Below are 13,064 nucleotides of genomic sequence, written 5' to 3'. Positions count from 1 at the left end.
TCAAACTCTTGGGCTCAAGCAATTCTTTTGCCTCAGCCTCCTGAGTAGCTAGGACTGCAGGTGCCTGCCACACCGCCTGGCTAATATTTTTCCTATTTAGTAGAAACTGAGTTTTTATTTCTGCCCAGTCTAGTCTCAAATGCCTAAGCTCAAGGGATCTTCCTGCCTCAGGCTCCCAGAGTGGTAGGATTATAGGCATGAACTACCGCACCCAGCCAGAATGCTTGTTAGTACCATAATAACTAATCCTATCTGTCATCCCCTTTTTCATTTTGCAGGTTAGTGGCCTGGAAATGAGGAAATGGGTTGATGAACTTTTTATTATTATCATGGACATGCTTCAAGATTCTTCTCTATTGGCCAAAAGGCAGGTGAGTACCTACTTCCTGACTGAGCAGGACAGATCATGTGAGGCTGGGGACCTTCTTTATCTTTATTCGTCTCCTTGTCCCCAGCTAGTGCCAAGCACAGAGCTTGGCATGTGGTCGGTGCTCAGAAATATTTATTGAGTGACGAAAAAGAAGAAAAGCTTGGAACCAGAATTATTTGTCATGCCCAGACTCTTTTCAGTATCAGGGCTGATTGGTGCCATTTTCTCTGCACAAAGGAAAGCAGATCGAGTGTCAGGAACCCAGATCCTAGTGGAAAGACAGCACCCTGGCTGCTGCCTGTGCAGGCAGAGCTTCAGCTTATCCTCACCCAGCCTTGGTTCCATGTTGGTCATTCTGAGGTTATCAGATGACTAGAGTAAAATTCAGAACAGTCTTAATTTCCTTTGAGAAAGATGAGAATGTTCTTTATCTGTTGTTCCAGTGATTGTTACAAGTTTATACCTGATCAGCCTTGTTTTTATGCCCTCTCGGGATTGCTGTTCATGCTTCCCATCTTTGCTGAAAACTTCTTTTCTTACAGTACCCTCTCACACAGAGGGGTCCAACCTTTTTTCCCCTGATGCACACTGGAAGAGTAAGAGCTGTCTTGGTGTACACATTAAATATGCTAACACTAACAAAAGCTGATTAGCAAGAAAGGTCTGTGCAAACTTTTCATGATATCTCACACCACAGATGAGCAAAAAAGTCCTCACAAAATCAGCATGTGGCCCGCAGGACCGCAAGTTGGACACCCCTGCTGTAATACTTCATTACAATCATTATACAAAGAATGCAGTTTTCTGTACGGCTTAATGAACCATGTGATCTTGTGCTTATCCAGGTGGCTCTGTGGACCCTGGGACAGTTGGTGGCCAGCACTGGCTATGTGGTCGAGCCCTACAGGAAGTACCCTACTTTGCTTGAGGTGCTACTGAATTTTCTGAAGACCGAGCAGAACCAGGGCACACGGCGAGAGGTAGGGAACACGGCCAACTTGATCTTAGAAGATTTTTCTGGGAGAATGAAGTGAAATGTGGAAGGTTGTGTCATTGGCATGCCCCGACAGTATCCATCGGACTGCCCATCCCTCTTCATTTAGTTCACGTACCTGGTCATTAGAGAATGAATTGGGGATTTTGTAACATGAGTGGACTCTCTTTGACACCGGTTGTAATCTGATGTTGCAATGAATGTTTTCTCCTCCCTCCCCTCCCACCCAGGCCATCCGTGTATTAGGGCTTTTGGGGGCTTTGGATCCCTACAAGCACAAAGTGAACATTGGCATGATTGACCAGTCCCGGGATGCCTCCGCGGTCAGCCTGTCAGAATCCAAGTCAAGTCAGGATTCCTGTAAGTTGCGGGGAGCCCTGAGAGACTTGCCGGCTTTTGACCCACAGAGCCCTCACTTATAGGAAGGTGTTTAGGAAGAGTCTTGGTCTGGGTAACTAGGACATCATAGGATATTGGCTCATTTAGCCACTTTTGAGTGAAAAGCAACACCAGGGATGCTGCTTCTCAGTGTGGCCAGAGTCCTCATCTCTGTCCAGATTCTTTGACAAGGGCTAACAGTGTTAAGACTAAACTCTTTTTGGTACCAATGCAAGAGATATGAATTATTACTCCTTCCCCACTGCTCATACCTCATTCTTTGTTAGTTCCTCTTTGATATTTTTTATTTTCATAATGCTCAAGGAAGAATAGGATGGGATTGATTCTCTCTGGTTTAATTGATAGGGAAATTGGAGACAAGGCTTACGGACATTAAAAAACTAATAGTAATCAGAAATTCAGGGCTCTTTTTTCTGTCAAGTGGCTGGGCCCTAGAGTAAGGTGACCAGACGTCTCACTTTTTAACAATTTGTCCCATGTCCCACAGCGTTTTTAAAAAGTCCCAATTTTTGGAAAAAATGCACGACAAGCTAGGGAATGGCGGGACAAGGGGAAGGGAATATACGGTTATCAGGTACTAAAAAGGTTAATGGAACTCCATTTGGGAATGAAGAGGTTAATATAACTTCATTTGGAAATGAAAGGCTAATGTAAACCCCCTACTCCCCTCCTCGGCAAGGTCGCCCAGGTGGATGGCACCCTACTCCTTTGAGCCACAGACGCCGCCCTATACATAATTTTTTTTTAATATGTTATATTTGTAAATTGTACTTATGTTGAAATTTTAAAAATATATATTACAATACTATTTTTGTATTCTATGAAAATTTTTGTTGCTCCATATAGACCAAATTTTTAATTAAGAACACCCCCTCCCCCACCCCCAGTCAATGGTGTCCCGCTTTACCAATGTTAAAATCTGGTCACCTTACCCTAGAGCCCCATTGCCTCATTGCCTTTTTTTTTATTATTATTTTTTATTAAGTCATAACTTTGTACATTGGGGTTCAGGGTACTGCTTTGATGTACAATACGAAATGCTTACATTGAACTAAGTAACACATTCATCACAATTATACTCATTTCTTAGCAGTTTTGAAATGTACCATTGCATCATGCACATTAGGTGAGGTCCCCCCAAATACTCTCCCTCCTCCCATATCCCCCACCCCCTTCTTTCTCTCTCCTCTTCCCTTCTACTTTTTATTTTATTTTATTTTATTTTAGTGACAGAGTCTCAAGCTGTCACCCTGGGCAGAGTGCTGTGGTGTCACCACTCACAGCAACCTCAAACTCAAATTCCTGGTCTCAAGCAATTCTGCCTCAGCCTCCCAAGTAGCTGGGACTACAGGTGCCCGCCACAATGCCTGGCTATTTTTTGTTGTTGTAGTTGTCATTGTTTAACTGGCCTGGGCCAGGTTTGAACCCTCCACCCTCAGAACATGTGGCCAGCTCTGTAGCCACGGTGCTATGAGGTTTTGTTTATTTTTAATCGACATAGGAAGTAGGGGTTAGGAAGAGGTTAATCAACAGGTACAAAGTTACAGTTGGATAGAAGGAATAAGTTTTGTTGTTCTGTTGCCCATTGCCTTTTGATAAACAGCCTGAGAGAGTAGGGTGGCGATGGGGATACAGGAGAATGTTCTAGACTCAGCCCATACAGGCCTATTTTTGAAAGTTCAACAGTGGCTCTCCCAGCTATTCCAGCAAAATGTTATTTCCCCCAAATAAAATAATTTGTTTCTGAACTCAGTAGGTGGAATCATATTGCTTCTAATTTCTTCTTCCTTCTACGCGTTAGAGAGATGTGCCTGTGCTATCTATCATCCCGTCAGACTTAGCCATCAAGAACAGGGCCTGAGCCATATACCTCTAAGTGTTCTTCCTTAGTCATGGTGCTGCTCAGCCAGTCTCTTGGCCTTTTCTAGTTCTTACCCTCCTCACTGCAGTGTTAATGCTCCCTGGTCCCCCCCACCCGCCTGCCAGAGTTCTTGAGATCCTTGTTGTTTAGGTCAGGGGGCATTTGCCTACCAACTTAAGACCAAGCAGCCGCTGAACAGATGTTTGCCTAATTTAATTCTCTTTACTTTCTTTTGGGGGACTAATTATTTTTATGGATGTTTTCAGCTACAAAGTTGTGAACAAAAATGGTACGAATCTAAGTTAAATATAGCCATCTAAAGAAAATCAATCTTTTGTGTACTTTGTAAGGCTTTTGTGGTTTGGGTAATAGAAAAACTAAAAATTGTGTAGTCCTTAATGGTTAGAGCCTATACATTGGTTCTTAATAGACCGGTTTTCCCAATGTTATTAGAACGTACTAGAGAGAAATATATGAATGCTAATGTCTGTCACGGGGGTTTTGTTGTTATTGTTAAATGCTCTGTGTAAAGTTAGAGTTGTGTCATGTATAGCTCATGTCACTCTCTGTCATTTTGTCCTAGCTGACTACAGCACCAGTGAAATGCTGGTCAACATGGGAAACCTGCCCCTGGATGAGTTCTACCCGGCTGTGTCCATGGTGGCCCTGATGCGGATCTTCCGAGACCAGTCCCTCTCTCATCATCACACCATGGTTGTCCAGGCCATCACCTTCATCTTCAAGTCACTGGGACTCAAGTGTGTGCAGTTCCTGCCCCAGGTCATGCCCACGTTCCTTAACGTCATTCGGGTCTGTGATGGGGCCATCCGGGAAGTAAGTACCTAAAAGCTTTGTTCCTCTCTGCTCCATACCACACGTGCACAGATCGGCTGTGCCTCAGCTTCCTGATAATAGTCTCTGTTTGCTGTGAATCTAGTATCTTCCTGCCCCTTACTGTCTAACACTGAAGTATACAATCAGCTTGGTTTAATTTCTGGCTTATGCCCTTAAGATGCCTAAAAGGTAAATCACCTAGGAGGATGAGTGACAACACTCTTCTCAGGGGTCTAGAGCTGTGCTCCCCAACCTCTGCGCCACAAACCAATCCCAGTCCCTGGTCTTTTAGGGACCAGTCTGCATAGCAGGTGAGTGATGGACAAGTGAGTGAAGCTTTGTCTGTATTTATAGCCGCTCCCCCTCACTTGTATCACTGCCTGCACTCCGCCTCCTGTCACCTTAGATTCTCATAGGAACGTGAACCCTACTGTAAACTCTGCTGCACTCCTTATGAGAATCTGATCCCCTCACCCCATCCGTGGAAAAATTGCCTTCCATGAAACTGGTCCTCGGTGCCAAAAAGTTGGGGATCACTAATCTAGAGTTCTGTTCAGCTGTAGAAGTTCCCACGGTTTGGATTTTGGGTTGCCTTTTCATGACTAGATTTAAGCCATTCATTTCTAGTGAAAATACCACATAGGTGAAGTGGCATACTTCTTACTGGATCTCAGAACATCAGTTTGTTGATTCTGAGTTTGAGTACGTGGTTAACTTGGCATCTATCAGATAACATCCTTGTAAAGTTGCCTTTTTTCCTTTGCATTAGTAAGAAATCTGTGGGGTGACATTTTGAGTCTGTGTCTGTCCTATTGCTCCATTGGAAATCCTTGCCTGAACCAGTTATAACACTGGTGGTTGCAAATTAATGACATACTCGTTTTGTCCTTCCTTCTTTTTTCATTAGTTTATATTTTTCTGTAAGAAGGAATTTTCTCCTTGCCTCCCTTTTTTCTCTTCCTCTTTTTTCTTTCTTTAAACCACAGGCCGTGCAATGTGGTTCCATGCTTACTATGCCCATACCACTACCAACAGCACGTCCACGGAATAAAGCTCAAGGTGGCTTTGTAATTCCTCTTGTTCTTAGAATATATTCTACTAAGTGTGTACAGTTTACAAAGTACTGTTCTTAAAAGATGTTGAGTTATTTTTCCCTCTGTGATTATATTATCAACTTGAGGTATGTTTAGAAGATGGACACATTAGTATCTTTTTAGAATTTATATTTTCTGGCTAGGCACAGTGGCCTAGCACTTGAGAAGGCTGAAGTGGGAGGATCACCTGAGGGCAGGAGTTTGAGGCCAGCCTGAAGAACATAGTGAGACCCCCCTACACTACAAAAAATAAGAAAAATTAGCCAGACATGGTGGTGTGCACCTATAGTCCCAACTAAACCACTCAGGAGACTGAGGCAGAAGGATCACTGGAAACCAAGAGTTTGAAACTGTAGTGAGCTATTGTGTAGAGAGTTGTTGTGCTCTAGCCTAGGCAACACTGTCTGGAAAAAGAATATATTTTTTTTTTTTTCTGATTTTGTGTCTGGAGTATAGAAGTGCAGTTTATTTGTATATATTGTATTTGTAACCATCAACCTCATTAAATTCTTGTTAATTCTCACAATTTACCTGTAAATTCTCCCACATTTTCACTCTAGATAATGATATAGTCTGGAAAAAAGAGAAAAAGGTGGTTTTGGTTTTTCTTTTTAGTTCTCTTTACTGTGTTACTGAAACCTCTACTACAGTGTTGATTAGACACGGTGATAGTAGAAATCTTTAACCTTGTTTCTGATTTTAGTGGGACTCCTATTATGATTTCACCAGTACATATAATATAGCAGAACCTCTGGAAGTTGACCACCAAGGGACTATAACAAACTGGTCAACATATAGAGGTGGTCAATATGAAGGAACTTCCATTGAGTACACGTGGTGCATGTCTGGTCTATGAAAATTAGGTCATCTCAAAGAGGTGATCACTATAAGGAGGTCGTCAACTATGGAGGTTCTACTGTATTTGATGTAGATTCTTGGTAGATAGTATTTTGGGTTTGGGGGTTGTTTGTTTTTGAGACAGAATCTCTGTCACTCAAGCTAGAGTACAGTGGTACAGTTGCTCACTGCAACCTCAAATTCCTGGGCTCAAGCCATACTCCCGCCTATGTAGCTGTATCTACAGTAGGCACACACCATCATGCCTGGCTAATTTTTTTCCGGTTTTTTTTGTAGAGATGAAGTCTCATTCTTGCTCGGGCTGGTCTGGAACTCCTGACCTCCGGTGATCCTCCCTCTCAGCCTCCCAGAGTGCTATGATTACAGGCATGAGCCAACACGCCCAGCCTCTTTAGCGTTTGTATTTCTTCTTGAGGCAGTCTTGGTTACATTTTTCTAGGAAACTATTCATTTTATCTAAATGATAGCTTTCCTTGGCACAAAGTAGTTTGCACATTTATATTTTAATTACTTGGCCAGAGATTTGTCATAGTATTTTTCATTTTCAAAAGCCCACTCTTGCCTTTGTTGGGCTCTTTTGATCTTTGTATTCTATTTTATTAACTCTTATTATTATTTTCCTCTTCGTTTTCTTTATACTGCTTTTAAAAAACATTTTCTTATTGATGCATAGTGTTTATACATACTTATGAGGAATATGTTCTGTTACATGTAATGGGTAATGGTGAAGTTGGTAAGTAGGATATCCATCACTTTGAATCTTTGTCATTTCTGTGTGCTGGGAACACGTCAAGTCCTCTCTTCTTGCTATTTTGAAGTAGACAGTACCTTCTTGTTACCCATAGTTGTCCTGGTAAGCCTCTAGTTACTGCCATTTTACCTTCTACCTTCATGAGATCAACTTTTTTGGCTCTAGCATGTGAGTGAGAACACGCAGTATTTATCTTTCTGTGTCTGACTTATCAACATAGTGACCTCTAGTTCCATCCATGTTGCTGCAAATGACAGGATTTCGTTCTTTTTTATGGCTGAGGAGTAATCCGTTATGTATAGATACCACATTTCCCTTATTTCTTCACCCGTGGATGGACATTCTGATTATGTATCTTGGCTATTGTGAATAGTGCAGTAAACATGGGGGTTCAGGTGTCCCCTTGATATACTGGTTTCCTTCCTTTTGGATACATAGCCAGCAGTGGGATTGCTGGATCGTACAATGGTTCTAGCATTAGTTTTTTGAGAAATTACCGTACTGTTTTCTATATGGCTCTACTAATTTACATTCCCACCAGCAATGTATACGTTATCCCCTTTTCTGCACATCCTTGCCAGCACTGGTTATATTTTTGCCCGTTCTGACACAGTAAGATAATATCTTATTGTGGTTTTGATTTATATTTCTCTGATGATTAGTAATGTTAAGCTTTTTTAATTGTTTTTCGAGACAGAATCTCACTATGTCGCCCTCAGTAGAGTGTCAGCTCACAGCACTGGCATCCCAGCTCACAGCAACCGCAAACTCTTAGGCTTAAGCAGTTCTTTTGCCTCAGCCTCCCAAGTAGCTGGGACTACAGACACCCCCCATAAGGCCCAGCTATTTTTTGGTTGAAGTTGTTACTGTTTAGCCGGCTTGGGCTAGGCTTGAACCCACCAGCTTTGACGTATGTAACTAGTGCCCTACTCACTGATCTACAGACGCCGAGCCAGCATTTATTCATTTACCTGTTCGCCATGTCTGTTGTCTTTTGAGAAGTGTCTATTCAGGTCCTTTGTCCACTCCTTAGTGGGACTATTTGGGTTTTTGCTATTGAGTTCCTTCTATATTATGGATATTAGTCCCTTACCAGATGAATAGTTTACAAATACTTTCCCCCGTTCAATAGGTTGTCTCTTCACTCTGTTGATTGTTTGTTTACCTTTCTGTGCAGAAGCTTTTTAGTGTAATATAGTTCCATTTGTTTATTTTTGTTTTTTGTTGCCCATGCTTTTGAGGTCTCAGCCATGAAGTCTTCACCTAGACCAATGTCCCAAAGTTTTTCTCTGTTTTCCCTAGTAGTTCTACAGTTTCATGTCTTAAATTTAAGTCTTTAAACCATTTTGAGTTGATTTTTGTATATGGTGAGAGGTAGGAATCTAGTTTCATTCTTCTGCATATGGAAATCCAGTTTTCCCAGCACCACGTATTGAAGAGTGTCCTTTCCTCATTGTATGTGTGTTCTTGGCACTTTTGTAGAAATCAGTTGGCTGTAAATGCATGAGTTTATTTCTGGGTTCTCTGCTCTTTTCCGTTGGTCGGTGTGTCTGTTTATATAGCAATAACCATGCTGTTTTGATTACTATAGCCATTTAATGTATTTTGAAATAAAGTAGCGTGATGCCTCCTGCTTTGTGCTTTTTGCTTATGATTACTTTGGGTATTTAGGCTCTTTGGGTTTTATACAGATTTTAAGATTTTTTTCTATTTCTGTGAAAAATGTCATTTGTATTTTGATAAAGATTACATTAAATCTAGATTGTTCTGTTTGTTTAAGAAAAGTTCCTCCCTGGGAATGTGAGCTCGTTGTCAGTTTTTCTCCTTTTCTAATTTAATCCGTTAAGGCTATAAATTTTACTCTGAGTATTATTTGGCTACTTTCCAAAAATTTTTAAAGATTTATTATTGAGACCCCAGCGTAGATTAAAAAACATTCAGAATTTTTGAAAAGCCTTATTGAGATAAAATTTACATACCATAAAATTTATCTTCTTAAGCTTAAGTGTAAAAAGTCATTGATTTTTAATATATTTACAGAGTTATACAATCATCACTATCAATATAATTTTAGAAAATTTTCATTATTCTAGCAATAAACCTCCTGCTCATTTTCAATTAGTCATTTTCTATTCCTATCCCAGCCCTAGGCATCCTCAAATCTACTTTCTGTCTCTATAGATTTGCCTTTTCTGGACATTTCATATCATTAGGATCATAGACTACATGGTCACTAAACAATTCTTCTGAGGTTCATCCCAATTCTGACTTGTATTAGTAGTTCATTCTTCTTTTATTGCTCGGTAATGATACAGTATTTTCATTATTGTTCAGAAGTATTTTCCAATGTTTGTTATGATTTCTTTTACACCCTTGAGTTACTTAGAAGTATTTTATTTGCAAACTTACAGGATTTTTAATTTCTCTTTTTGATAGTGATTTCTAACTTAATGATGTTCTATTTATGATTCTTGGATGTTTGCTGAAACTACTTTAATCATCTGGGGCTTGATTAATTTTCATAAACGTTTCCTGGGTGCTTGGGAATAGTGTAAATTTACTGATGTTGTGCACAGCATTCTATGTATGTCATCAGATTGAATTCATTGCTGACTGTGTTCATATCTTTTGTGTCCTTGTTAACTTTTTGTTGGATCTATCAAGTACTGAGAGAAGTGAGATAAAAATCTCCCTTTATGGCTCAGCCCCTGTGGCTCAAGCGGCTAAGGCGCCAGCCATATACATCTGAGCTGGCGGGTTTGAATCCAGCTCCAGCCGCCAAACAACAATGACAGCTGCAACCAAAAAATAGCCGGGCATTGTGGTGGGTGCCTATAGTCCCAGCTACATGGGAGACAGAGGCAGGAGACTCACTTGAGCCCAGGAATTGGAGGTTGCTGTGAGCTGTGATGCCATGGCACTCTATCCAGGGCAACAGCTTGAGGCTCTGTCTCAAAAAAAACCTCCCTTTATAATGATGGATTTATTAATTTCTTATGGCTTAGTCAACTCTGTTTTACATATTTTTGAGCTCATATTATAATTTAGTATATATCTATAATGTATAATTCTATATATGTATTTAGATGTATACAGATTCTAAGTTATCATATTTTCTTGGTAAATTAAATTTTTTATTCTTATGCAGTGACCCTTTTTATCTTTAATAGTACCTGAGAATTTGTTTTACCAAATACTAATACAGCTACACCAACTTTTTTTTGAGGTGTGTGGTTTTTTCCTGTTCTTTTACTTTTAACGATCGTACGGCTTTCTATTTTGAATGAATCTCTTGTTAATTGGATAAGCTATATCACTTTTTAAATCTAATTTAACAATCTTTGTCTTTTTAATAAGTGCACCTACTCCAATTGCATTTACTGTGATTGCTGACATGTTTGGATTTATTTAGTGCTTTTTTATTTGTGTCCTCCAGTGTCTTTATCTTTCTGTTTTTCTTTCTTTCTTTTTTAATCTTTTGTCTTACTTGTTGGCTATCTTTAATTTTTTTAAATGTTTTGTAATATTTTAGTAATAAAAGAAAATAGAAGACCTATAGTATTAGATTCTCGTATAGTCATCACTGCGTATAGCATTGTATCAGTTTGGTCTGATCTCTTACCCTCCCCAACCACGTGTGCCTGACCCCGCCTCCCCCATACACACATACATTTCTGGAGCATTACAAAGCAAATTCTAGACATCAGATTACTTCATCAATAAATACTTTTCCCCATATAATCACATTATGATCATAATACTTAGAGAACAATAATTGCTTAATATCGTTTAATACCAATCCTTCAGATATCCTTATTTTGTTGTCGTTGTTGTTGTTGCAGTTGTCATTGCTGTTTAGCTGGCCTGGGTCGGGTTCGAACCCACCACCCTCAGCGCATGTGGTGCACCTTAACAACTGTGCCTCCAGGTGCCACCATCCTTATTTGTCTTAAAAATGCCTTTTTACATTAGGTTTATTCAAATCAGAATTCAAATAAAGTCTGCACTGGGTTGATATATCTAACTTTTTCCCTAAGTATTTCTCTTTCCCGCTGCTTTTTTTTCTCTCATATATTTGTGAAAGGAACCAAGTCATTTGTCCAGTTTCGCATTCTAGATTTGGCTGCTTATGTCTTCAAGGTGTCCCAACCTCTTATAGACCAGGTAGATTTAGAGGCTTGCTTGGTTTCAAGTTCTCTTCTTTGTGGCAAGAAATACTTCATTGATGGTACTATGTACCTTCTATTCCAACATTTAGTAAGCACGTTATTTTCTAGATGATCCACTGCTAGTGATGTGGAGGTTACTCTCTGGGGTAGGGTGTTGTGATCCTGATCCATTCACTCCAAAGCTCCTGGTCAGCCTTCCTCCTGATTAAGTAAGTGTTCACTGGTGGTTGTTTCCTAGATCTGCTGTTTGATTAGGGTCTGCCAAATGGTGGTTTTTTCTTTTTCTTTTTTTCTGAGACCGAGTCTCATTTTGTCTCCCTCAATAGAGTGCCATGGCATCAGAGCTCACAGCAGCCTCAAACTCTTGGGCTCAAGAGATTCTCTTATCTCAGCTCCCAAGTAGCTGGGAATACAGGTGCCTGCCACAACGCCCAGCTGTTTTTAGAGATGAGATTTTACTCTGGCTCAGGCTGGTCTCGAACCTCTGGGTTCAGGCACTCCACCCACCTTGGCTTAATCCTAATCCAGAGTGTTAGGATTACAGGCATGAGCCATTGTGCCCAGCCCAAAATGGTGGTTTTCTAATTCTATTATTCCTTCTGGATTTATTAGCTACAAAGTCTTTCAGAAATAAAATAAAACTTAGTATAATCAACTATTTACTTAATTTGAAGTATAGATTATGCAGGAAAAGCAAAATAAATGCATGATTCTTTCCCTTTAGTTATTTTTTAATAGCTAATGCATGGGAAGATTTTTATTCTAAACATTTTGTTTTTTTTTTTTTTTTTAATTTTCCAGGTTTTCAGGCAGGCGTAAGCACATAAGTCACATGATATCTTGGCAAAGGCCACCTCTACTCTGGTATTGTCCACTGTCAGCATTCACACGCACTTTGTCACATCCACATCATTCTGTGTAGCCCTAGTAAAAAGCTCGGCACATTGTGGGAAGCCGAGTTGGGTTTTAAGTATTCTTCGGCCTTCCTCCTGATGCTCAGTGTGGGTGTGCTGGCCTGATGCCACAGGCCTGCAGGAAGGCAGCCCAGCCAAGCAAGCCTAGGACTGAGGTCTCCTGTAGTTTTCACTAGGGGGTTGGATCTCGAGGTCAGAATTGTTGATCATTGCCCAGTGACCCCTTTCTGGTTCAGTGGTGATCTTAGCAAGACAAGGTAGTAGACCTACCCCCTTTAGTTATTAATTTACTAAGTTTCTTTTTAATAATGAGTCAAGTCCCTAGCCACCTTTCAAAGGTGGCCCAGGTACTACCACCCCCATCCCTCAACCCATTTCTGTACCTTGGAGTATCATGACTAACTCATGGTGAGAGAGAGAAAGAGATAATGCGGTAGAGAGAGAAATCTGATGTGTTTCTTTCTATTCATTGTGAGCACTGTTCCTTTCACAATCTAATTATCCCGATTAACCTGATTTTTGGGTTGACATAGCCCAATAGGCTTTCTTCCTTTTTGGCAGAAAAAAGTTATTCCAAGTACATTTTACTCAAGCCTAGCATAACCACTTCCAAGGAGCTGTGATTTCTTTGAGTGAGAATATGTACATATATGTATTTTGTACATATATAAATAGTAAATGTCCAGTAGTGGTATTCATACTTTGGAAGGCCGAGGTAGGAGGGTAGCTTGACTCCAGAAGTTCAAGACCAGCCTGGGCAACATAGTAAGGCCATCCCCTGACCCCTTTCATCCCCATCCACAATCTCTACAAAAAAAAA

General features: G+C 40.4%; 1 protein-coding gene across 1 annotated transcript in view; it reads left to right on the top strand.

The window, feature by feature from the left end:
* Positions 1 to 13,064, top strand: part of MTOR (mechanistic target of rapamycin kinase) — a 140,021-nt gene that overhangs the window by 21,020 nt on the left and 105,937 nt on the right. The window contains exons 16-19 of the mRNA XM_003793268.3: positions 279 to 371; positions 1,216 to 1,350; positions 1,595 to 1,724; positions 4,208 to 4,458. Coding sequence (XP_003793316.1) covers positions 279 to 371; positions 1,216 to 1,350; positions 1,595 to 1,724; positions 4,208 to 4,458 — 609 coding nt within the window. The remainder of the gene's footprint in view (positions 1 to 278; positions 372 to 1,215; positions 1,351 to 1,594; positions 1,725 to 4,207; positions 4,459 to 13,064) is intronic.

Source organism: Otolemur garnettii, unplaced genomic scaffold (genome assembly GCF_000181295.1).
Source record: "Otolemur garnettii isolate 467f Iridium unplaced genomic scaffold, OtoGar3 scaffold00067, whole genome shotgun sequence".
Taxonomy (NCBI): domain Eukaryota; kingdom Metazoa; phylum Chordata; class Mammalia; order Primates; family Galagidae; genus Otolemur; species Otolemur garnettii.
This window is presented reverse-complemented; position numbering and strand designations above follow the sequence as displayed.